The sequence below is a fragment of the Mirounga leonina genome, unplaced genomic scaffold (assembly GCF_011800145.1).
Source record: "Mirounga leonina isolate KUSES-001 unplaced genomic scaffold, KU_Mleo_1.0 Mir_91, whole genome shotgun sequence".
NCBI lineage: Eukaryota > Metazoa > Chordata > Mammalia > Carnivora > Phocidae > Mirounga > Mirounga leonina.
Window position 1 is genome coordinate 18,315,510 of NW_023270839.1, and position 26,822 is coordinate 18,342,331.

Below are 26,822 nucleotides of genomic sequence, written 5' to 3' on the forward strand. Positions count from 1 at the left end.
GAATCTCAAGCAGACTCAGTGCTGAGCCTGACACAGGGTTGTATCTCACGATCCTGAGATCATGACTGGAGCTGTGATCAAGAGTCGGATGCCCTAACCGACTGAGGAACCAGGAACCCTTGGACATGTGTATCCCTTTTTTTTTTTTTTTTAGTTTTTACATAAATCTAACTTTTTTGTATTATGCTTATATATTTTTTTGACTTGCTTTTCTGATGACAATACTGAATTTGGTGTTATCGTTGGACATTTTCTTTTAGACAGCGTGTAATCTAAAATGTATTTTCTTTCTATGTGTTTTTAAATATTATTTTTAAACATGAGCTCATGCAGAAGTACCTGCCTTAACCTCCCTGTTTTTAATTTATTTTTTATTTCCAGGTATTCTGTGTTGTCTCCTGGAGTAGGTAGTCTTTTTATCCAGCCACTTTCCCTATTCCTGAAATGTGGATATCTCTTCTCTACATATTTTACCTCCATGATTTGGATCGGAAAAGGCTGCTTTTCTTTTTGTTCCACTTCTCAGATTCAACATTGAGAAGCTCCTAGGATGCAGTTGTCTTGCCAACTTCTCCAGGAAGAAAGAAGCAACTGACATGCATGTTCTGCTTTTTGCTTAATTATAAAGAAGTTATTTTGGAAGCTGAGGCTGATGTTTAATTTGAAACAGGTGCTTAGATGTTGGTGTTTGTGAATTCTTTACCTTTTGTTTCAAACAAGAAGACTAAATAAATAGCAAGTATGGATGACATCAGGTTTTTTTTTTTTAAATGTCTTCCAGTTTCAGCCACTGTCATAAGCACAGTTGAATCTGCAAGGAGTAAATTCCAAATATGTGTTCTAATATGAAATGAAAGATATGCTTAAAAACTACAGATATTAAATATCTAAATCCTGACTCATCCTTTGAAGTACATTTGCTGGAAAAGAACAAAGATCCAATTTTGCAATAAAACCTTTGATGTGATAAAGAAGCATGAAGACAAGAGGATGCAAGGTTAACAGAGTCTCTGTAAAATACACATCTTTATATGTGTAAATCTACAGTTTGGATGTGAAGAGGGATTTTTCTCCTAGAGCAGGAAGCTTTTGTTGACTTCTGTCTCAGAAGTCTTTGGACATTTCGTATTTTTTAATGATTTTTCATTTTTCTAAGGAAAGACCACATTGTACATTTGCTAACCCTATGAATGCATGCTTGAGTTTACTGAAAGGTTGGAAAAGGAAACAAAACAGCTTCAAGTCCACTGGTGGAACCCTTTTCACCTTCCTCAGATGAGAGGCTCCTGTATTGCAAATTACTTCATTCTTTTTTGTGGGCTCTTAACATAGCACTTGAGACTTGGTTTTCCATGCTGCTAAGGCAGGAACAAGTGGCTTAAGTGGTTTTTCTGTTCAGAAGATATGGCAGATCCTCTAGTATGACCTGCCTTCAACTTTGGGCATGAAGGAATGGGGAAAACAAAAGAGTTTGCAGATAATTCCTTTCTCCTGCGAAAAGGAAGCAAAAATGCTTTATGCAGCTCCATCTAACTTTATGGCATCTTACATTCTGTAGCTCCAGTTTTCTAAAAACATAAGTAACTTTGTTCCTTTGATCCAAGATGGGTATTCAGATGTTTGGTTTATTTTTTTAGGTGAGGTGTAATGTTAGGCTGTAAAGGCTGGGACTCAGGTAACTTTCCCTGGTTGTAACCAAACACTTCAGTAGCAATGTTCCCAAATTTGTGGTTGATTTAGAAGAAATTTGGGGTCTGGAAAAAAACTCAAACAAGAAAAATAGTTCAACAAAAATATGGATCTTTCTTCTTCTCCTTAAAACTTACACCATGTGATGAACAGATTATAATGTAAAGCTATTCTTGCTTCCAAATCTACAGAGGACCACTGTATGAATTGTCAGGTCTTTATATACGAAGAAGGAAGCTATGAGTCTTTGTGAGAAAGAATTTGAAACTTCTTAGATGCAATTAAGAACAAATTGTCTTAGATCATATCTGTGATTTAGGGAATTTGCCTAGGGTCATACATGCTGTGATGCTAAAAACTTAGGGCAGATTTGCCAAAATTTAGCAGTGAGAGAAATGGCCAAAAATGGGAATTGTTGAGCACTCTTAACGATTAGTTAAATTGGTCAACCTCTTTGAATTGACATAAGAAAGCTTTTTAGTAAAATAATTCCATAATATAGATAAAATATAATTTCCTTTGAGGGCAAATACTGAGTGGTAAATCATAGAAGTAACTTTGGATAAAGGTAACTTAAATGTTTCTCTAAGTAACTTCTCAGCCAACTTCCTGATATTTTAACTATTTTGGAATTGTTAAAGACAGAACTGAGTTCCATTGGTATGTTGAGAATTGATATCTTTAGTTGTCTGTTATCCATCTTCCCCATGTCCTTTTTGCAGTGTTTTGGGTAGGACCATTTGGCAGGGGATAGGGACTTTATACCATCAGCACCAGTGAAACCATCTCTGGCCCATTTGTTTGAGTATGTACCAGACTCATCTTCTCCAGTTGCTTTGTATTTATTTCATAGCTAAAGGAACCACTGTTGAATGCTCTCGTTCAAGTTGTTCTTTGAATCTTTAATGGTTGTCACCAGATAGTATCTAACAAAATGGGTCTTTGTCAGTGTACTAGCCCAGTGTTTGCTTAATTATGCCTACATTTTCCCCCCTGGGCTATTTTGTCCCCTTCTTAATGGGAAAAGCTGTAATTTTAGGCAGGACTACACCTTGATCAGTAGCTGTGCCTACTTCCTTCTCTGCTCATCATGTCAGCTGGCAGTTTTTCTTTTAAAAAGTTAAACAAAAACGGGGTATGTGCAATAGAAATATATATATATGTATATTTTAATACTTGTGGACAAATGTTACAAGTTGTTTAAGAACAACAAAATCACCAATGTCTTCCATTTTGAGATGTGTATAGTTTTGTAAGCATTAGTGCTTGGTAGCATATTGTAGTGCCATGTTAGGGGTTAGTGCATGAGCCTAGTAATAATTTAAACTTCAGGATGAATTATTGATAATAACCAGTAGTGTAACATGAGTGGAAAATCGAGACCTTTTCTTTTTTCATAAATATCGGAATCATGATATTCTCCCTGGGGAAAGGAGATTAAGGCCAAAAACTCATTTATGAATAGAACTGTGGGATTACAGTGTGAAATACTGTGTTTGAGGATATTTAAGCTTTTTCTGAGGTAGCTGGAAACCAGCTGCCTTTGTGTCTTATGAAACCTCAAATCAAAATGAGGCCCCATTTCATGATTCTGCTTTGTTCTCTTAGTTTGAGATGAGATTGTTCTTATGCTGTTTTCACACAGTGTGTCTTGTAGGTTTATTATTTAATCCACTCCTTTGCATCAAGAAATTATTTTCTTATTTTGCATGTCTTACTGAAATGCTATGTTAGTCAAGTGCTTTTCTAATCTGCAGACCATTTACATTTCCTGTCTGTGGCATGCTAATTGTTATGGAAGAACACTGGTCAGTAGTTCAGTGTCCTACATTAATTTGTCACAGGCTTTTCCTATTTCACAGTCTGAATTGCGTGTTGATGGCATTCCAGACCTTTTCACAAGAATTGGAGTGTAGCTAGATGGAGCCTAAGCAGGTTGCCATGTAATAACTAACTCTTTTGCTTGGTTATAGTAAGCCACCTCAGGCAGCTTTCACTTTTTTCTGCTTGTAAAAATAAATGATTTTGTTCTGAAAGCATAAGATAGCTTTCTGTGGAAAAGAAACTCCTACCCCTAAAAGCTGCCTTGAGAACTTGGAAAGGGCAGTTTTTGGAGGTGATTTTTAAGTCTCAGTATTAGGAGAGTTCAGGATTTTTTGACACAGATTTTACAGTTACCATGATATGTAATGCAAAAGGAATGTGGTGTGTCTCCAGTACACAAGCAAGCTTAAACAAATAGACTCTGTAGCAGCAGATATCCAGGGACCCAGGTTTAGATTCTCAGAGTGTACTTTTTAAAGCAGTTGTACTCTTGGCTCTAGTAGTTTAGTGCCTGGGAGAATCTATTTCCAAAAAGCATTTAAATATTTTTTAAAATACCTCTGAAAAGGTAATGAATGAATGCAAAATAGCACAGTACATAGGAAAGGATATTTCCTATTGCAAAAAATAAATAAAAGCCATAAGACGAATAATAATTTTCAAGAGGTAGAATCTTTGTAGCAATAACAGTTTTGCATGTATAGTAAATTGTATTAGCAAAGTTGTACAATAGAATAAATATTACTACTTGAGTTGGTGAAGCTCTGGTGATGAACAGAGTTGCACCAAAGGAAGATGTTTTAGGCAAAGAACATATAAAAGGTACTTTAAAAGCTGAATGTGTATGAATAAATCATGTGTGAGAAATAGCAACTTTTGTGTAGGTGTAAAGGTTAGAGACCCTGTTTGTTTCCTAAAGCAGAGGGGTAGAGCCAATGAATGAAATTTTTCTAGTGGTTAACCAGGAAACAAATGTACTCCTACCGATGTAGCCCCACTGAAGCCATCAGGTGGGGATTTTGCTTCTGATGTTCTTTTCAGCAACAGGCATTTATAGAATAGGCGACTTTGTGCTCTGTCACCTTTTCTTTTCTCCTTTCATTCTCTGGGTGCATTTTAAGAATGGAAAAGTGTGTGTGTGTGTGTGTGTGTGTGTGTTTGGGTTAAAAACAAACCAAGAACTTGGATAGCTGGCTTTTCCTTATGCCTCTGGTTAGTTTAGGGGAGTTAGAATTTAAAGATGTAAAGCAAAGGATTGAAGGGAATAGCCAAAGACAGCATGTTGGTTTTATAAACCTTGTCTGATGTACATGTGTTGAGGACTTTGGCATGTGACTCTTTAATAAGAGCCCAGCAAACTAGTTTCTTGATCTGAGGGATCTCACACCTCACATCAGGATATAATAGAGGAATGGAAGCTGACTTCTTACTCCCTTTTACCTTGTGTTCATTTTGGCCATTTAGCACCTTGAAGGTCCCTGAAAAGATTGGGTCTCTGTTCCCTTGTTTTCCCAGGGAAAAAACTAAAAGTGGAGCAGATTTAAGAAAATAGTGCCTCTTGAATATTTCTTATATGGCAACTCCAGAGGATAGGGAGAAGGCTATTATATTAAATGGATTATAGCTCCTCTTTAAATGTCCTACGCCGTCATTTGGTGTTAGAGACATTGGAATAACCAAGCAATATTTAGTCATCTGCACGATCATGAGGACACCGCTGTGTATTATAGTGATGTCAACAATTTAGTTACTTAAAGACTAATAACAGCCACGTTAATAGTTGTAAATGCTAAAATGTGCTACAAGTTTTTGTAGTCTCTACGTATGCGGTTATTACTTTTCAATGTTGTGGTCTCATGTTTACTCTTTGTGTACCTGTGATATGCAAAATATGAAGAGACCCTTGGCCTCCAGGAGTTTACATTCTCATGGTGCTGCTGGTGCAAGCAAATTGCTTCTAGTTTATTCAGAACATTGCTTGGCTATTAACCATACCCTATTTGGAAGAATTCCTTGGCTGATAGTTTTCAATGTACAAATCTATGCTGAATTTCAGGGCATTGATTTTGAGTTTACATTATATCAGCTCTGCTGTTCATAAACTCCTTTTCCCCAGGGGGCTGTGCAGATAAAGTTCATTAATGTGAATCAAACCATTCTGCCTAAGAGCATCTTCACCATCTCTATACACGTATGCTCTTCTATGCTACCGCTGTCAATAAATGGCCAAGAAAACTTAACTGCTCCAAAAGACTGTACATCTTTCAATTCTCTTTCTTTTCCCAGAGTTTTCACATCATTCTCTACCCAAAAGGGCCAGGATTCGCAGTTAAGCCTTTTGTAACTAAGTAGTGGTCCTGATTTTCACCTTTTTGTGTGTGACTTTGTACCTCTATTCTGAAGCAGCATTGTGATGTGGAGCACCTGCCCTGCCTGCATTTCTAAGCAATCACTTTATTAACCCACATTTTCAGTTGAAACTGCATGCATCCTTGTTATTTCCCCTAATTCCTCTGAATCAGGGGGTCTTTTCTGCATGTTTATTAAAACTGGGTCTGAATGAAAGTGCAAGAAATAGTGGCAGGCCCGGAATTCTGATTTTAGAGTACTAATATTCTAATGCATGATTGAAAATGTCCAGTGTTATGTGGTGGCTAGTAGATAGATATTATATATGCATTTATTAATGAAGCAATAGAGACTTAAACCAGTAGCCTGAATTTACTTTTTGGATTATTAGTTTTCATTTTCTAATTAAAGATTATCTTAACTTCCATTGAAAATGGGAGCTAGAAGATAAACAGGGGCAACCACAAGACATTCAAACTGTCAGGAATAGAGAGCATGACAGTGCTCACCCTCTAACCTCTTGCCTGGTTCCCTTAGTCCCCAAGCATGTTTAAAAACAAAACAAAGGCACAAACTAAGCATGTTGAATAAATAAGCTGCTATGGCTATAATAATCAGAAAGGTGCAGAGTTTCAGAAAGGGTAGGAAAGTAGGGAATTGCCAGTGTAGAGTATATAAAATGAAAGTATGGGGTTTGTCTGAGAAAATTTATGTGGCTTAAGTTAGGATATTTTAAAACTAGTATCTTGGAAGTGAATGGAAGCAATATGCCCGTATTTCAGATGTTGCAGGATTTTCAGATAACCAGTCAACTCTTCTGGATGCTACTGGTACCGACCAGCCATAAAGGTTCCCTGCAGCCAAGGAGACTGCTCCATTTTGTGGAAACAGTGCTAAAAGTATTGACAAATCTGTGGTTTGGGTTCTTTTTTGTTACTGTATTACATAAATGTTTTGTTTTTAAAATTTTATAGCCAGAGCTTTAGCCATTTTATTTTGCTCAGACTGCATAATTTGTTGCCTAAAGCTTCTGATGCCAGGTAAACAGGAGCAGGTTTTCCCACTTTTGGAGAAAAAAAGAAGAACACTTGCCATATATTTCCTTACTTGATGAAGAAAATAGATCAGTTTATTGTGGTAGCTTAAGATTTTTGAGAAGATTCCTGACTTTGAAATAAACCCTGTTAAGTGCAAATAATCATGACAAGTAATAATACAAATGGAATTCACAGCTGAGTGGTGTAAACAGTAGAGAATTCAGAGTTAGACTAGATGATTCTCATAGGCCCCTCCAAGGTTTCATGTTCTATGATTGAAAATTAATTTTTCTTAAGTCATTTTAACCTGTTTGCTCTGGGATTTCACTCCAAATGCCTCTGGGAATGTTTAAGTGTAAGTGGTAACTTTCCAGGAGTTCAGAACTGAATTAAACTTACAATCATTGCAGTGTTTAGTCTCCACTTAAGTACACAGGAAGTGAGATATCATTTCCCATTTGTAAATTTTCTCCTTGCCACTTACTGATTACATCTGCCAACCAATGAAACCAGTAAAGATACAAGGAAGGAGTTTCTCTCAACTCTGTTCCCATTATTCCACAAAGGCACATAGATAAAAAACCAGGTGTCACAGATTTCTCTAGGAACGTTTACTCCTAAACCTCCATTAAAATCAAAATAGATACCGGAAGGTTACTGACAATTTTCAAAAGGTTTTGTCTCCCTTGGTGATAGTATGCCATGCTATCAATTTTCCTCCCAGAGATAAGAACAGTATTCTGGCAATACATTATCATCAGTCCTTAAATAACAGTAATAGTCTTGGCACTTACCTTAAACCCACCCATCAGAGTTGTATTATATTAGAGTATCATTAACATATTTTGATTTACTCTCCTATAAGTACGGTTGTTGCTCACTGTTTTTACTTGCTGTTCTGTATTTTCTTCATTGCACCATTAGTATATAATGTTAAAAAGAATTTCATTGAATATTTATAAAGTATTACAAAAGGCAGCTTTTTAATCTATGCATCCTTGGGATTTCAGAAATTTTATTCTTTGATGTAAAAGGGAACTGCTATATTGAGTTGGAAACTCTGCACCTGTGTGTGTGTGTGTGTGTGTGTATTTTGGCAATAAAGCAGCATGGGCTGAGAATGCACTGAAACTTCACTGTGTTACTCATTACTTGGAATGGGTAGTTTTTTTTAGACTACTTTTTTTAAAGATTTTATTTGTCAAAGAGAGGGAGAGAGCATAAGCAGGGTAAGAGGCAGGCAGAGGGAGAAGCAGGCTCCCCGCTGAGCAGGGAGCCCGATGTGGGACTCGACTCAGGACTCGATCCCAGGACCCTGGGATCATGACCTGAGCCGAAGGCAGACACTTAACTGAATGAGACACCCAGGTGTCCCAGAACGGGTAATTTCTAATAATGCAGATTACTGAGATGGGAGGAGCCAAGCCAGAGACCTGGGCTGAGGTAGGCTCCAGATGTCAGAAAAGACCAAAGATCTGGGTGGTGGTACCAAGTCGTAGCAGTTTCTGCTGTAGTCCAAGGGACGTGGCAGCCATGTGAACAAAGGCATTCCATTTAAACTTAACGTCATTCCCACCTTTAGGGCCAACCTTATGCTAGGTATTAGCAAATGGGTTTTTTTTGTTTTGTTTTTTTAAGATTTTATGAGTGAGAGCACAAGTGGGTGGAGAGGCAGAGGGAGAAACAAGACTTCCCATTGAGCAGGGAGCCTGACGTGGGGCTCGATCCCAGGATGCTGAGGTTATCATGACCTGAGCCGAAGGCAGACACTTAACTGAGCCACCCAGGTGCCCCAAATGTTCAGTTTCTGATAAGGAAATAGCAAAGTACAATAATGTTTAAACTATTGCAGGGAATCCTTCCTATCTGAAATAAAGCATTTTAAATGTTTTTACATTGAATATTTATTAGCTAGCTTAACTAAAGAGGCTTAACACTATAATTGAGAAGAGAGGGACGCCTGGGTGGCTCAGTCGGTTGGTTAAGTGGCTGCCTTTGGCTCAGGTCATCATCCCGGGATCCTGGGATTGAGTCCTGCATCGGGCTCTCTGCTAAGCAGGAAGCCTGCTTCTCCCTCTGTGCTGGCTCGCTCTCTCTGACAGACAAAATCTTAAAAAAAAAGAGCGATCCTTCTCGATTCAGGGGAAAGTTTAAGTTTAAAGTAAAGTGGATGTTACAAACTTCCTTGGGATTGGCTATTGTCAAGTGGACAGGAACACAAGCTACGTGGTTTTTGTGGTACGATTACTAATGTAATAGTTCCTGTGATTTATGACTAATCATTTAGCACACGATGATATACTCCACTCCCAGGTACTGTGCTAGATGTTAGGGTTACAAAAATAGAGATAGTTTCTGCTGTTAACTCAGGAGCTTAAAAGTTTACAACTCAACTTCAGTATGCAGTTTTATTGTTTTTATGACTGGAATTTTGAAAATAAGTTTTATTCAACATACAGTGCTAAATGATATCAAACTATAGCAAAGTAGACTTAGTATCTGTTAATATCAGACAATCATTGATGTTTGCTAGACTTTACTCTTACACCACCTAAAGGTGTCCTTTAAAAGGGTTGTTTAAAAAGTCAAGTATGCTGGGCGCCTGGGTGGCTCAGTTGGTCAAGCGACTGCCTTCGGCTCAGGTCATGATCCTGGAGTCCCGGGATCGAGTCCCGCGTCGGGCTCCCTGCTCAGCAGGGAGTCTGCTTCTCCCTCTGACCCTCCTCCCTCTCATGCTCTCTGTCTCTCATTCTCTCTCTCACAAATAAATAAAATCTTAAAAAAAAAAAAGTCAACTATGCGTGAGACTATCAATTAGTGTAACATTTATGGAAGGCATAATATCAAAATTGTAAATGGACATGCCCTTTGACTTTGCCACTTTAATAATCACTCCTACCAGCACAGATCTGCAAAGATAGGTATAAGGATCCAATACAAGAATGGTCAGATTCTGATACATTCACATCACTGAATCATGTAGGTGTTAAAACAAATGAGGTAGTTTGCGTATGGGCTGGTATGGAAAGTTGTGACATTTATTGTGTGAAAAGCAGGTTGCAGAATAATGTGAAAGATAAAACTGCCTTTGTTTTATGTCTATATGTGTACATCTACATGCATAAAGATTATATTTATTGAGCACCTAGTATGTGCTAAGCACTGCTGTAATTACATTAGATGTATTCATTAACTCAATCTTCACTACAGCCCTGTTTGGGTTTTTTTTTTTAAAGATTTATTTATTTATCTCTACACTCAATGCGGGGCTTGAACCCACAACCCCAAGATCAAGAGTTGCATGCTCTTCTGACTGAGCCAGCTGGGTACCCCTTGCTTTTTTTTTTTTTTTTTAACAGAACAAGCCTTTTGAATTATTACTCCAAAAAGCTTCATTTTTAAATTTAGCTTTCTGACTCTGTTCTTGTGCCTTCAACACTTTCACAAATGATTTTCTGCTCCTCAGTAAGGAGAGCACGCTTGATCCTGTTGTGAACACAGGTAGCACACCTGGAACCACCCTAGGCCCTGCTGACGTGTTTCCTCATTTTAGACCACCTCAGTAAGAACTACAGGTTTTCACAGCATGGACTTCTTGAAGTCAGCCTGGGCACACGCCACATGCAGATTTTGGGGCTTTCCCAATCTTCTTGGTATAAAGGTAAATGATTCTATTACCAGGGATCTGGGACAGCCTAGTTTCGTTAGAGGCTGTATTGTAGGACAGCCTTCAGTGGTATGTCAAACGCTGGACCATTCTGAATGCCTATGGATGCTGTCCCCAGAAAAGGAAAAACCAACCCTAGTTGTTAATCCCTATTTTACCAGAAGAGTTGAAATAAATTCTTCATGTTCATGGCTAGTAATTATCCAAACCACAATGTGAATCCAAATAGTTTGGCTCCAGAGCCTGCTCACTTCCCAGCATGCTATCCTATGCCTCTCAAAGATGGAAAGGAAGTGTACTTTGCACCCTTTATTTTTGTCTTACATCTATGTCTGAATTTTTTTTTCTAGAGTAAGCATGTAATTTGTATTTGGGGAAAAAACTTTTTTTTTTTTTTTTAAGATTTTATTTATTTGACAGAGACACAGCGAGAGAGGGAACACAAGCAGGGGGAGTGGGAGAGGGAGAAGCAGGCTCCCCGCAGAGCAGGGAGCCCGATGCGGGACTCGATCCCAGGACCCTGGGATCATGACCTGAGCCGAAGGCAGACGCTTAACGACTGAGCCACCCAGAAGGCCCTAAAAAAAACTATTTAAAACAGCCAGCTTAATTTGATGTTAAGTTCAAGCATTTAACTTCCCATTTAATTTTCTGCCAAATCAGCAAATCCAGAATTTAAGGGAAATAGCTACATAAGAACATACCCACAGACAATAAAAACCCCAGGATGATTCAATATAGTATTAATTTATTAGGTCCATTCTTTAGGAGTAGAAAGTAAGTTTTTCTGGTACTATTTGTTGCCAGAGGCTTCACCCTTATTTATGCAACTCAAAAGCATAAAGCAAATCAGAATTTTCTTGTTTAAAATATTTTCAAAGGGAAATGGCCTTTATGCAGTATAAAGTGGAAAGAAGAAGAAAATGGCTGCTAGCTACATCTGAACCGAGTCCACTTTTCTATGCCCCCACCACTTGGCTAGATCATGTCTGGATTGTGCTCTTGCCAGCCCCTCAGTGGTCTGCCTGCTGCCCCTATAAACCCATTCTCCACGACAACCATAATGAAGTTCTACAAAAGTGACACCAAGCCTGCCATGGGCCACCTCTGCAAATTCTTCAAGGGCTTCCATTGTTCTTGGGATAAAAACATCCTTCAGGAGGCCAGTAAGTCCTTGCACCCTCTGGTTTCTGGCCACTGGTGCACCTCCTGCACGTGTTCTTTTAAGGGCCTCTGCACAGGTTTCCCCCTCCATTCCCTAAATAACCCCTACTCTTTCAGACCAAGGCTGAAATGTCACTTCCTCAGAGCGGCCCTTCCTGACCCCCAGACCGGGTCCGTTACCTGCTGTATGTGCTGGTAGCTCTAGGTCCCTTTGCTTCAAGACAGAGTAGTCATTTCACATGTATTCATCTGGTTATTTGAATGTCCACCTCTAATGAGATATAAACTCTGTGCAGGTAGAGAGTGGCTTTTTGCTTTCTGCTTACCTTTTATCCTCAGAAGTTAGTATACTTTTATTAAATGAATAATAATGATAAGGTACTGAGCCTAAGTGGTACATAAAGCAAAACATGAAAAAACAGCATTTTGGTGAATGTTTGATGTTTATCATTCCTCTCATTACTACCCAGTTACCTCTCATTATTACCCAGTTTAGAAATGAAAAGAGAAAGACAAATTGTATATTATCCAATTAATTTATTGAGTATCACCTACAGAATATATATATATACCGATATTTTACGTAAGAAAAAAAATGGTTTCTCAGTCTTCACCATAACTGCTCCATGTAGAAATAACAGTAGTCAACATTAAATACAACTCTATTTTCATAACAACCGTGCATCTTTATATCAGACCACTCACAGGACATTGCCTCCTAATCAACCTAAATTTGCAGTAAAATGTTTTCAGAAATAAATATAATTGATAATCTAAAATAAGTTCTTAAGGCAAATAGCTATAAAACCTGGACAGAAGCTTCCTTAGTTTCTCATCTTCTAGAAACAGCTTCACAAATCGTTTGGAAAATCAGCCTAGAGGTAAGCATAATAAACCACAGTTCCCAGCCCTTCTTGAAGCTGATCTTTCTCAAGAATTGATCAAATAGCACCTGTTGATAGAAGATAGCAATAAGGCCTGAACCTGATACTTAGGCTTTAATTCTGGATCAGTTTTCTGGCTTGGGCTGGTCGGGAGTTACTTCTTTCAGAATCTTCATCAGTGAATGTAAGTGAGTATGTGTTAACATTATCTTCTCTTTCAGCTGGGAAGAAAAATGAATAGGTATCAGGGTATTTTTTTTTTTTTAAGATTTTATTATTTATTCATTTGACAGAGAGAGAGCAAGCACAAGGAGGCAGAGCTGCAGGCAGAGGGGGAGGGAGTAGCAGGCTCCCTGCTGAGCAGAGGACCCTGGGTTCATGACCTGAGCCACTCAGGTGCCCTGGTATCAGGGCATCTTAAGCTTAACACTCAATTTGATGATTCTAGAAACCACTTCAAATTTAAACTAGTGATTGAGAGATGACAATGTCTCAACACACTACATAAATATGCTTGTTCTATTTCTGAAAGAACTTTATGCAACAAACCCAGAGCACAGTAAGATCCTCAGATACAAAGTTTCATATGAAAAAAGACCAGCCACTGCTGAGCATCACTCTTCTCTGTCTCCCTCCTTCCTACCCCTTTTCACCAGGTTTAAACGCCAAGTATTGGGAAGGAAGACAAGAATACGGTGGGGTAAGAAAGTTTGTGGAGAGCAGCATCAATAAGTCTTCCCCTCCTTTTCTAGTGGCAAGAATCTTTTTTCCCCTCTTTGTTCACAGTAACAAACGCCTTTCTTCAATATTCTGCTAATGGCCTTCTAGCCCTGGCTGTTGGGTTAAGAACCTGTGTTTGTGGTAATTAGGGAATTTTCAATAGTTCTTTCACCTAAGAATAGCTAAATCAAGAACCAAACTTAATGGTATTATTTAGCATACAACATGTGCTTAGTAAATAAAGTTATCATTGAATACAGAATTATGGATAACAATCTTCTGTTGAAGTCAACAAAAATCTTATTTCTGACATAATTTGCAAAAATCTTATTTCTGACATAATTTACACTAAATCTTTTTATTATCATCCAAGATAGAAGAATAATAAAAGTTCATCAGGAAATGCTGCTTAAATAGGTAACTCTAGAGCCTCTTAATCTTCTTGGAGTACCCCTGGATGTGGCGAATCATTTCTCTGTCGCCTTCAAGATTTTGTTCACTCTTCATTTTTACTATGATGTGTTGGGGTATGTATCTCTTCTGTGTTTATCCTACGTGGGCTTGTTGAGGTTTTGGATATGTAAATTAATGTTTTTCATCAAATTTGGGAATTTTTCTACTATTTTTTCTTTGAATATCTTTTCTACTTCTCTACTCCTTTGGTATGTATCCCTTTTACCAAAGAATATTTAGGTATGCTTGATGGTGCCCAAGAGATGTCTTAAGCTCAGTTCACTTTCCTTCATTCTTTTTTCTTCAGATTCCATAACCTCATCAATCTGTCTCCAATTTGCTGATTCTTTCTTTGGGCAGCTCAAATCTGTTGCTGAGCCCCTCTAGTGAATTTGTCATTTCAGTTATTGTACTTTTCAACTCCAGGATTTCCAAGTGGTTCTTTTTTATAATTTCTAACTCTTTAAGGATATCCTCTATTTGATGAGATATTGTCATCATACCTTCCTTGACTTCTTTAAGCAGTTTCCTTTAGTTTTTTGGACCTATTTATAATAGCTGCTTCGAAGGCTTTGTCTGCTAAGTCCGACATCTGGACCCTTTCATAGGCAGTTATAGATGCCTGCTTTTTGTCCCATGTATGGGTCATACTTTGCTCTTTGAGTGTTTTCTAATTTTTTGTTGCAAACTAGACATTTATTTGTAAAAAAAATTTTTTTACGATTTTAAGTAACCAACATGGGGCTCGAGCCCACAAGCCCAAGATCAAGAGTCACACATCCACCAATGGAGCCAGCCAGGCATCCCACAAATTGGACATTTCAAATAATATATTATAGTAACTCTGGATACTAAACACCCAGTCCTCAGCTTGTTGTCTACTTATCTGTTTTAGTGAGCTGGAGAGAGTATTTCACTGATATCTCTTTTCCCCACCATATGAGAGTCTGCTGTCAGTCCTCAGAGAACCCAGCCTTGAATATGTGCAGTCACCTGGAAAGACAGTGGTTTCAGTAGGTTCTCTTTCAGTGTTTCCCTGATCTTCGTGTCAAGTGTCAAGCTGTTCAAGCTGTTCGCCTTCACTAATTGCTGGGCTGAGTGCTCTACAGGTTTGGACAATGCCCTGGGACATAAATTGCTCAACAGTCTAATCCAGTTAAATTCAGGACCCCTCCCCCTATTTGTAGGGGTAGTCTTTAAAAGACTGGTAGCCAGTCTTTTTTTTTTTTTTTTTTTTTAAGATTTTATTTGTTTATTTGACAGAGAGATAGAAGAGCACAAGCAGAGGGAGTGGCAGAGGGAGAGGGAGAAGCAGGCTCTGCACTGAGCAGGGAACCCGATGCGGGACTCGATCCCAGGACCCTGAGATCATGACCTGAGCCGAAGGCAGACGCTTAACCATCTGAGCCACCCAGGTGCCCTGGTAGCCAGTCTTTTTGTTGTTCTTCTGACGCCAGGAGGGCTCTTCTTAGCTGTCTATTCCCTGATTGTGTCTGGTAACCTTCAAATGAATCTATGGCTTAGCTTGTTGCTCTCATGGAACTACCAGCTTCCTCTTGATTGCTTTCCTCAAAATCTCTACTGTTTGGGGCAGCAGTTCCCTTGTGTGGCGGGGGGAGAGGGGCAGTTTTTACAGTCTGCCTCTTAGCCTGGCCCCTCCCAACCTAGGGGCCAGTGTCTCTCGGAATGACACCCTCGCTTTACAAGCAGAGTGCTGGGTATAGGTGCCCGCTTCTGTTCTTCTTGGCTTACCTCTGCCGTGTGAGACCTCTGGCCTACATGCAAGCCGGGGCGAGGGTGAATGGGCTCCTAGTACTTACCCTGCTGTGCCGGTGGTAGAACTCGCACCTACCAGTGGCCGTTTTTGACTGGAATAGAGCTTCTGATGAGAATTCCTGATAGCCCGCCCCTCCTGGGAAGATACCACAGCCCTCAACTGGGAGCTAGGGCAAAAAATGATCCCTGTGTTCTTGGCTACAGCTGCCCAGAGCCTCCCTTCCTCTGAGGTAGAGAGGCATGAGACAGAGGGAGCAGGCTCAAATGCCACCGGGCTTCACTGTTCTTACAGAAGTTTTGTACGTTGTCTTAAATAAATGTCTCCTCATTTGTTTTATGCCTTGAGGAAAATTTCTTACTGATTTAAAATGGTTGTTTCCTTTGTAATTTTATTCAGATATGGCAGTTTTGCCGGGGCGGGGGGGGGGTTGGTCCATGGAGTTCCTCAGGCTGCCATTCTAGAAGTTATCTCCCATACCAGTGAAAATAGTTACTGACCCCTCTCATCAACTTGGTTGCTTAGAGCGAAGGTTGGCTCCCTGTGACTGCAGGATACCCTGCTGCCCATTTATGTAAATTAAGTTTTACTGCAACACAGCCACACCCGTTTGTTTATATATTTGTCCAAGGCAGCTTTTGTGCTACAATGGCAGAGTTGAGTACTTGCGAACGAATGGTCACAAAGCTTAAAATATTTGTCATCTGGTCCTTTATAGAAAAAGTTTGCCAACACCTGGCTTAGAACATGGTTTCATGAGCTTAGTTAGCTATGCAAAACAACACCCCCTAAAATCATTCTTCCCCTGTCCTAAAAGATACTTAAACTTTGGAAAATAAATGCCATTGGTTATAAAATGTATAATGAGCAAGGAATAAACTATTAACAATACTGAAAACAAAATGAACAATAAATTCTAAGGTTGTTCTTCTGCAGGTAGTGACGTTTTAGCCAAATTTCCACTCAGAAAGAGTCAGTAAGCTACCAAAACAAAGTTGCTTTCTTCAACTTCAAAACTATCAACCACTAGGAAAATCCATTTGATAAGAATTCCTAAATGATCATTTCACCACTTTCCTGAGACATCTAAACATGAAGTGCTTACAGAAAGGACAGATCTGGGGCACCTGGCTGGCTCATTCGGAGGAGCCTATGACTCTTGATTCGGAGTTGTAGGTTCAAGCCCCACGTTGGGTGTAGAGATTATTTAAAAATAAAATCTTTAAAAAAGAGAGAAAAAAAGAAAGGATGGACAGATCTAAGAAAGATGATGGTGTCCATTCCCAGCACAGAGGGGAGAGTAGAGGAAATCCAGGAGCTAAACAGCTTTCTTCCTCCTCTTGAACTGGACATTACACTATCTGGCTTTGTGTCACAAATTCAGTAAGGAATGCCAAACCAGGAATACAGGATTATTGGAGTATTACACCATTTTATCACCACCGAATTCATTGGAATAAACTGCCAGGAGTTGTCTATACAGGCATACTTCATTTTATTGTGCTTTTTGCTTCATTGTACTTCAAAGATACTGTATTTTCTACAAAGTGAAGGTTTGTGGCAACCCTGGGTGAGAAAGTCTGTTGGCACCATTTTTCCAACAGCATTTGCTAACTACATGGCTCTGTCTCATTTTGGTAACTCTCAGAATATTTTAAACTTTTCATTATTATTATATTTATTAGGGTGATCTGTGATCAACAGTTACAACTCCCTGAAAGTTCAGATGATGGTTAGCACTTTTAGCAATACTTTTTAATTAAGGTGTGTACATTGTTTTTTTTTAGACATAATGCTATTTCACACTTAGTAGACTACAGTATAATGTGAACATAACTTTTATATGCACTGGGAAACCAAAATAATAAGTTGACTTGCTTTTTATTATGGTATTTGTTTTACTGTGGTGGTCTGGAACTGAACCCACAATATCTCTGAGGTATGCCTGTATTACAGGAAACATACAACCATCATGAAATTTTACCTCTGCAACTTTTTCTGGTAGAGACAAGTTGTGAATATCCATCTCAGAGGCATTTACTATGGCTTTTGTTTTTAACAGATAGCTGGATAGAAAATATAGAGAAAATATTAGTATCATCCTACAGATAAGATTATCAATGAACGAAACTTGACCTCTAAAGCAATGTCAGGCAAAGACAGCCTCCTTACAGATTTTCATTTCAACATTCATATTGTATTTTGTAGGAAAAACATATTCTCAATTAAGAAATCATCAGAGACTCTGTGTCTCATCTCACCCCTTACCAGCCAGGAATACAGGAGACAAAATCATCCCATGACAAATTAAAACACATAAACCAGGTCGTACGAATAACTAAATCACATAGCAGTTAGAAGAAAAGTTATCATATGGTGACAAATGTGGTTGGTTACCTACCAAGTAGTCATTCCTAACTTCTTTCTTGTTAACAGAACCCAGATTTTGCTTTGTTTTGTTTTAAAAGATTTTATTTATTCATGAGAGACAGAGAGAAAGAGAGGCAGAGGCAGAGGGAGAAGCAGGCTCCCCACAGAGCAGGGAGCTCGACACGGCTCAATCCCAGGACCCTGGGATCATGACCTGAGCCTAAGGCAGACGCTTAACTGACTAAGCCACCCAGGCGCCCAAGAATCCAGATTTTGTTTAGGACAGGAGTATCCTCAATCCTAGCAGATGAATCAGAACTGTGCTAAGCCAAGTGTGGCAATCTTATTCCCTCCTCTCACATATTTGCTTTCCTACCTTAAGGCAATCATGTGACATAGTTCTGGCCAATAATAAGGACACTTTTGATGATAAAATGAGATCATTCCCTGTGTTCCCACTTCCCATATCCTTCTCCTGGTTGGGGATGCTATTGCCTATATATGTAATGCTTATAATTGCAGTAGATTCCAAGAGGAAAAGGCCAAGAGAAACAGAGATGCTGATCTAGAGCCCTATTGTGGCTGAACCACTGGAGGACTCCTGGAGCAGCCAATTACCCCACTCCTTACTTGTTAAAGCCACTGTCAATCAGGTTTTCTTTTACTCGCAACCAAATTCATTCTGATACACACAGACATAGATTATTATCTTCCCAGACTCATGCTACCTATACTTGCCTAATTTCTACTTAATCAAAAAGAATATACTGACCTTTGAGTCCCAACTCCTCATTTTAAAGATTAAGAAATTACTTAAAATCCTATTATACTTTAAAAATTTATATCAAAAATTTTTTGTTACAAAAAACTTAACTTCCCTAAGCAAAAATTCAATTACAGCTCAGCTGGAACAACTACTTTTAACTGTTTTTAAAGAAGATTTGAGGTTACTAATAGCACACATTTACAAACACTTTCCCCCCCTCTTTAAACTTAATTCTAGATAGAAATTATTTAAGAAGCGGGGCACCTGGGTAGCTCAGTCAGTTAAGCATCCTTCTTCGGCTCAGGTCATGATCCCAGGGTCCTGGTACCAAGCCCCAAATTGGGCTCCCTGCTCAGCAGGGAGCCTGCTTCTCCCTCTCCCTGCTGCTCTGCCTACTTGTGTTCTCTCTATCAAATAAATAAATAAACTCTTAAAAAAAAAATATTTAGGCAGAAATTAGAAATTGGGAGTGAATTATCAATCCATCTCAAGTATATATTTCTTGTTGAAAATCTGCAATGAAGAAAGAAAAAAAGAAAATTTGCAGTGAAGAACAAATAGTATACCTAATGCATTTTGAACACCCTCATGAATGAAGGACGAGCTTTACTTATGAGTTTTATTATTTTGTCATATATAGCTCAGCTAGAGACACCGATCTAAGCACATTGAATGAGAAAAAGGAAACTTTGTTTAATGAAACAAAAATAAGCTTTGGAGTTAAGACAGATTAAAATCTCAGCTCCTCCAACCTCTCTGAGTCCCAGTTTTCTTCTATTAAGAACTCAGTGAGGTAAGCATACTGCCTGGCACAAACTAGGTCATCAGTGGCTGTTTTTGTTTTTTTGTTTTTAATGGTCCAGAAAAGACTATGATAGATGTTTCAGTTTGTTATAATAAACAAAAAAAGTTTAAGTGACAGTAGTATTAGGAAGATAAATATTCAAAGTACTACATAAGAAGAAACAACAAGTATGGTACTTTATCTGATTCTATGAGGCCACAGTCATTATTTTTTACTTTTCTTTGGGTATCTATCTGCTTCATTCTTTTTTGCAGACAAGATTTCACCACATCCACATGCATAACAGAAAATCGCTACCTTAAACCTAGATCTTTCATTTCCCAACTCTGGCACCAGTACCATCTACAAATGACTAGTGTCTCTGGGTCCTTATTTCAAATTCCTAGAATAGGAATTTGGCTTAGCTTAGGTCAGGTATTCATTCTTGATCCTATCACCTGGGAATGGTATCACATGTGATAAAAAAACAGGGACGCCTGGGTGGCTCAGTCGGTTAAGCGTCTGCCTTTGGCTCAGGTCATGATCCTGGAGTCCCGGGATCGAGTCCCGCATCGGGCTCCCTGCTCGGCAGGGAGCCTGCTTCTCCCTCTGCCTCTCTCTCTGTCTCTCATGAATAAATAAATAAAATCTTAAAAAAAAAACAAAAACAAAACATGGCCACAAGGTCCCACTCTAAAGGGAAAGAAAAAGGGGCTGGGCACAAACCCAAAAAGTGCCTATTACCACATTATTTTGCAAAAAGCTTATCTTCCAGAAGTTTCTGTAAAAAAGAATATCCTCTCATCTATTCCATGGTAAGCTTATTAAGACATGGTATGATCATAAGACTTCTAAAATGAGCATAATGTTATGAAACTATATTTTGGTCCCACTGCCCATCTTTTTGTATAAGAGACAGTGCCTTGCTGTAGCATTTTCTTTGGTACGAACATTCTGCCTTTTCTGGAAACTCTTTTAAAATGTATTTGATAAAGAATATCTTAAGTCTACTCACCACACCATTTTGTCACTGGACAGGCAAAAGTGACCTCTCAAGGCAGCCAGGGCAGCATGGGTAGAATACAAATGGAAACCAATGGGAATCCCACAGGAAGTACAGAATAAAAGGTTGTAAGTGCTGGCATGAAAAATAGAATATGGGTAAGAAAATCAGAGAAGAAATATAAAATAACCAGTCTCTGGAACCAGTTCTCCTAAAAACTGTGCTATAATAGGACTGAGACTGAAGAAATGACATATTCAAGAAAGGTTAACTCAGCTTTTAATATAATTATATCCTAGATTATTATGGATGTACAACTGTCACTTATAGAATAATTTACATTTGAAAAAGCAGAAAAATCATACTAAAATCAGATTAACATTTTAACATATAAAACTACACATGACCTGGGACGCCTGGGTGGCTCAGTCATTAAGCGTCTGCCTTCGGCTCAGGTCATGATCCCAGAGTCCTGGGAGCGAGCCCCGCATCGGGCTCCCTGTTCTGCGGGAGGCCTGCTTCTCCCTCTCCCACTCCCCCTGCTTGTGTTCCCTCTCCCGCTGTCTCTCCCTCTGTGTCAAATAAATAAATAAAATCTTTAAAAAAAAAAAAAAAAACTACACATGACCATATAAATTAGCTACTATTAAACCAATTTCTAGCTTAAGAAAAATAATCAAGTTGGTTGGGGTTTACCAAGCAATTTATTAATAGAACTCAAATCAGGATTTTTCTTTTGCAAATGTAATAAAAAATTAACTTAAAAAAATACCCAGACAAAATGCCAAAAGAGAAAAAAGAAAAGAAATCCTATTACCCTAGCAAGCCATCTATTTCTTTTCTTTTATCCTCTGAAAGATTACTGGATGAGGAAACAGGTAATGATTCTAGTTATACCACTTGGGTAAGTCACTCACCATATCTGCTGATACATAAGACATATCCAAATACTACCAAGAAATATTTTTTGTTTTTTTAAGATTTTATTTATTTATCAAAGAGAGAGAGAAAGAGCGCACAAACAGGGGTAGCGGCAGGCAAAGGCAGAGGGAGAAGCAGGCTCCCTGCTGAACAGGGAGCCCAGGACTCTGAGATCATGACCTGAGCCAAAGGCATCTGCTTAACTGACTGAGCCACCCAGGTATCCTAAATACTACAAAGAAATTTTTTTTTTTTAAGATTTTATTTATTTATTTGACAGAGAGAGACACAGCGCAAGAGGGAACACAAGCAGGGGGAGTGGGAGAGGGAGAAGCAGGCTTCCCGCAGAGCAGGGAGCCCGATGCGGGGCTCGATCCCAGGACCCTGGGATCATGACCTGAGCCGAAGGCAGATGCTTAACGACTGAGCCACCCAGGAGTCCCTATGAAGAAATGTTTTAAGAAAAAAATTAACTGTGGGCGCCTGGGTGGCTCAGTTGGTTAAGCGACTGCCTTCGGCTCAGGTCATGATCCCGGAGTCCTGGGGTAGAGTCCCACATCGGGCTCCCGGCTCGGCGGAGAGCCTGCTTCTCCCTCTGACCCTATCCCCTCTCATGCTGTTTTTCTCTCTCTCTCAAGTAAATAAATAAATAAAATCTTTAAAAAAATAAATAAAAATAAAAATTTAAAAAAAGAAAAAAATTATGTTTCATCAGGCATGTACTGAAAACTTATTTTATTTATTTATTTATTTATTTACTCACTCTCTCACTCACTCACTCTGTACACGCACCATGAGGCTCAAACCAATGACCCCAAGATCAAGAGTTGTATGCCCTTCCAACTGTGCCAGCGAGGCACCTCCTAAAAACAATTTTAAAGTGGTTTGGTAAGGGGAAAAAGTATTTGTATAAATATACTATGCAGTAAAACTGCATCAATAGAGTATAAAAATCATATGACTACAGAGAAAAAGATTCATGTCAGTGTATACTAAAAAAGACCAAGCAATACAGTATCCCAATTCATTGGTAAATTAAGTCCCACACCACACATGTAGTACTGTGTTTTTGTGAATACAGTAACCAAAAAGCAAGCCATGAAATAAATTGCATTAATTTGAATTAATTCCTCTGTAGGAATTAATGGTATCAGACAAAGCACAGTACCTATAGAAAAATGTCTGATAGGGCGCCTGGGTGGCTCAGTTGGTTAAGCGACTGCCTTCGGCTCAGGTCATGATCCCAAGGTCCTGGGATCGAGTCCCGCATCGGGCTCCCTGCTCTGCGGGAAGCCTGCTTCTCCCTCTCCCACTCCCCCTGCTTGTGTTCCCTCTCTCACTGTGTCTCTCTCTGTCAAATAAATAAATAAAATCTTTAAAAAAAAAAAAAAGTCTGATAGATACTAATTTATGGCACAGGGCAAAAATGTGAAAAAATCCCCAAATTATGCTTATGTGTGCAATATAAAATATTTCATTGAATATTAGTCCACTAATGGCTCAAGTCCTTCAAAAATGAAGGTCTGCATTACCACACCAGGAAAAGAACTATGACCAGCTGAGTGCTTGCTGAAGGCAAAAAGGGATACAGATGGGTAGTGGAAGAAGGTAGTTACAAATACAGCTATGAAGGGCGCCTGGGTGGCTCAGTTGGCTGGGCGACTGCCTTCGGCTCAGGTCATGATCCTGGAGTTCTGGGATCGAGTCCCACATCGGGCTCCCTGTTCGGCAGGGAGTCTGCTTCTCCCTCTGACCTTCCCCCCTCTCATGCTCTCTCTATCTCATTCTCTTTCTCAAATAAATAAATAAAATCTTTAAAAAAAAAAAAAAAAAACCAAATACAGCTATGACCAAGGGACCAGTTACAGAAATGAGGACTGTAATTGTCATGAGTATTTCCTCTGTACTTTGTTATGAGTAAGTTTGTGTGTCTGAGTGTTTATCTCTGTTCTTCTCTTATTCCATTATATAAGATCATACTTTATATCATACTACTATATCAAACTATACATTCTATTTAAGTATTACTAGTTTTATATCACAGTATTTAAATTACAAGAGATCAAAGAGAAATGTAAACATCATTTAAGGACTTTAACTTCCTTTTCCAGAGAAGGGGTTAGTGTGTTTTCAGTTGTATGCATGATAGTTGTAACATGTTAGACAGAATTATGACTTTGTTATTGTCTTTATTTGGAGATTAAGTATGGTTTTAGGAGATGCGTGTGGGTGCCAAGTTAACAAGTGATGGTTAAATTTTATGGTCCACTTGACTAGGCCACATGGCACCCAGTTATTAGGTCAAACATTATTCTGAATGTGTTTTTGAATGAGATTAACACTTGAATCAGACTGAGTAAAGCAGATTGTCCTCCCCATTTGGGGACCCGCATCTAATCAGTTGAAGGTCTTAACAGAACAAAAGGCTGACCCTGTCAGGAATAAAGGGAAACTCCTCTTGCCTGACTGCTTTAAGCTGAGACATTGTTGTTTACCCCCTGCCTTTGAACTTGAACTGAAATGTAGGCTCTTCTTTGGTCTAGAGCCTTCTGGCTTTTGGACTGGAACTTACACTTTGGCTCTCCTGGTTCTAGGCTTGTGGCCTTGGACTAGATCTAAACCACTGGCTCTGCTGTGTCTCCAGCTTGCCAACTACAGCTCTTGGGACTTCTCACCCTCTATAAGCCCATGAACCATTTCCTGACAAATCTCTTCCTGCCAAGTCCCATGGCTCCCCTAATTCTAAAAGTACACAAATACTTGGGAATTTCCCTCCAGTGTTTTAGAAACCATCTAGATCAGTACTATCCAGTTGCGATGTAATATGAGCTATATAAGTAATTTAAAGTTTTCTGTCATGTTAAAAATAAATTCAAGGGGCGCCTGGGTGGCTCAGTCGTTAAGCGTCTGCCTTCGGCTTGGGTCACGATCCCAGGGTCCTGGGATCGAGCCCCACGTAGGGCCTTCCTGCTCTGTGGGAAGCCTGCTTCTCCCTCTACCAGTCCCCCTGCTTGTGTTCCCTCCCTTGCTATGTCTCTCTGTCAAATAAATAAATAAAATCTTAAAATAAATAAATAAAAAATAAATAAATTCAAAATGAACAGGTGAAATTAGTTTTAATACATTTTATACTACCCAATATATCAAAAATATCATTTCAGCATGTAATCAATATTTTTAAACTATTAATTTTTTTTGTATCAAGTCTCCAAAATCCAGTGTATATTTTGCACTCACAGTATTTCCCAATTCAGGATGGCCACATTTTAAGTGCTCAACAGCTACACGTGGCTAATGGTTACAGTATTGGACAGCATGTGTCTAGATGTCTTATCCTATTCTAAGAAAGACATTTGGAGAGCTTCTGCTTCTGGCCCCAAATAACCCAATTCCAAGCAAATCACTGTTCTCTTCTTCCCTGTTCCCTTTGGGTGGAAAGAGGACACTCTGGTAAGGATAGCTAGGCTCTTTCAGTTGGGAAAGAGGAACTGCAAAACTCTTTCTGGTTACTGAGTAAAGCAACTAAGAATTCCTATGCCTTATTTAACCCTAAAACTGTGGTCAGAATGAATTGTTTTGCTGTAAAAGCCAACGCTCAAAATTAAGGAGCCTTCTAATACTAAAATCACTGAGCACTTCGTTGTCACTTGTAGATCACAGCACAGAAAGATGCAGTTTACCCTCGGTATTCAAGTCCTTAACATTCAACTTGTGTTCTTCCCCAGGTTCCCTAGATTACAGAAGAAATAGTCCTACCACGGCTTATTACAAACTCCAAGTAAAATGCAAATTTAAAAGTCCTAGTTATCTCAAAGGATTGTAGTTTATAATGATTCTCACTATACACCAAAAGGTACTTTTCTCCCTTTTCCCATACCAGACATAACCGTCTTAGCCTCACTTCACTTGCACAAGCCACTAGAGATGTGGCCCTCAGAAAGATCTTAAAATCTACACACAAATACAACCTTTCCATTTCATTAATACATCAAGTTCCTACAAGTCGCAAACAGGTAAAAGAAACAACCTTCAAATACACTGTAAGGACTGAATAAGCTTCTAGCGCAAATAAGAACAAACCATTTTCACCTTGTGCATGTCGGTTCTACGCTCCTCAGTCTTACTAAGTGAGGGACTAGAAACCCGTCGAGAACTCCCAGTACATACCTGCCTTTGAGCGAACCATCAATGCCAACTAGGAAGGGAGCTTCCAAAACCACGTTATTGGTGACTCCTAGGAAGACAAACACGGGTCAGAAGGAGTAACTGTGAAGCTCTGAAAGGGAAAACCTACCCGCTACAGATAGACTCATCATAGCCACAAAAATCATGAAAGGTTGCCCCCACCCCTGGCAGAGGGGTTGATTTCCTTCTAAATCTTCACCCCGTCTTTTTCACCACCCGCTCTCGACCATCCCGTGAGAAAGCTGGAACCCCCTCTCTGGCCCTCCTCCGCCTTCCTCAGACTCCGCCCCCACTCACTGGAGAAGACCACGGCTCCGAGGGACCGCGACAGGTCCCAGGCGAGGTGCACAGAGTCAGCGAGCACGGCGTAGCACTGTGCGCATTGGAACACGGCGCACCTCTCGGGCTGCAGCCACGACGGCAACCGCGGGCTGGATGGCGGCTCCTCCGTCCCCAGGCCTGCGGGGCCAAGCGGCGAAGACCCGTTCACTACCTGCGTGTCCCACTCCATAGAAGTCGTACAAGAGTGTTTGTCAGTTGTCTTCTTAGCGCCATCACAAAAATCACCCCGTGGAAGCTTTGCGTATCGCGAACGATGCCGCCTCGGCCGAGCCGCCATCTTCCCGCAGCCCGCGCCTCTGTTTCGAACACGCACCTGGCCCCGCCCAAGCACGGTTTCTGCATCCTCATTGGACATCGTCAGCGGGGAGGGGGGGCTCTGCCCCACACACTCGGCCTGGACACGCCCTTCGGCGCCAAAGTGGTGTTGAGGGGCGAGGGGGATGGGTGGAGAATCTTTGTTTCTATTGGTCAACGCCAGGAAACCCCGCCTTCAGGGCATTTTTAACCAATAGAAGTGGAGCATTTTCAATTTAAACTCTCTATAAAATTCGGTTTAACCAACGCTTACAGTGGCGCCAGAGTTTTGAACTCCACTGCGGAGGCTGGAGTACGCGTCCTCTGCGTGGTCGCCTGGATGCAGCTTGCCATGGCCGTACCTTCCCTTGAGGAGCTGGACTCCTTCAAGTACAGCGACCTGCAGAACTTAGCCAAGAATCTGGGCCTCCGGGCTAACCTGAGGGTACGGAGCCGGTAGCGGGCAGGGCAGGGTGAGCGGCCTGCGGTAGACTTGGTGGGAAGGGACAGAACGGGAATCCCGGGGACGGAGCCACCTGTCCCTCCAACTATGCAAAAAACGGAAAGGGGGCCATAGCATTCACCTTATTTTGGGG

General features: G+C 39.9%; 2 protein-coding genes across 7 annotated transcripts in view; one reads left to right on the forward strand and one right to left on the reverse strand.

Annotated features, from left to right (window-relative positions):
- The window catches only part of NUSAP1 (nucleolar and spindle associated protein 1), a 74,111-nt gene that overhangs the window by 13,397 nt on the left and 33,892 nt on the right, over window positions 1-26,822 (forward strand). For 3 of the 5 annotated variants that reach the window (XM_034994139.1, XM_034994140.1, XM_034994141.1), the window contains exon 1: window positions 26,226-26,671. The exons of the other annotated variants lie outside the window; for them this stretch is intronic. In XM_034994139.1, coding sequence (XP_034850030.1) covers window positions 26,567-26,671 — 105 coding nt within the window. In that variant the 5' untranslated portion in view covers window positions 26,226-26,566. Of the gene's footprint in view, window positions 1-26,225; window positions 26,672-26,822 lie in introns of those variants that run through there. 5 annotated transcript variants of the gene reach the window in all.
- OIP5 (Opa interacting protein 5) lies at window positions 12,263-26,227 on the reverse strand. Of its 2 annotated transcripts, none has more exons than XM_034994146.1 (5): window positions 25,888-26,227; window positions 25,573-25,639; window positions 20,497-20,619; window positions 17,546-17,627; window positions 12,263-12,835 (listed from the first exon to the last, which is right to left on the reverse strand). In XM_034994146.1, exons 1-5 carry the CDS (start codon window positions 26,207-26,209, stop codon window positions 12,740-12,742), a joined length of 690 nt encoding a protein of 229 aa, XP_034850037.1. In that variant the 5' UTR covers window positions 26,210-26,227; the 3' UTR covers window positions 12,263-12,739. The 2 variants fall into 2 exon arrangements, with proteins under 2 accessions (XP_034850037.1, XP_034850038.1); XM_034994147.1 differs by lacking the exon at window positions 12,263-12,835 and adding an exon at window positions 14,096-14,780.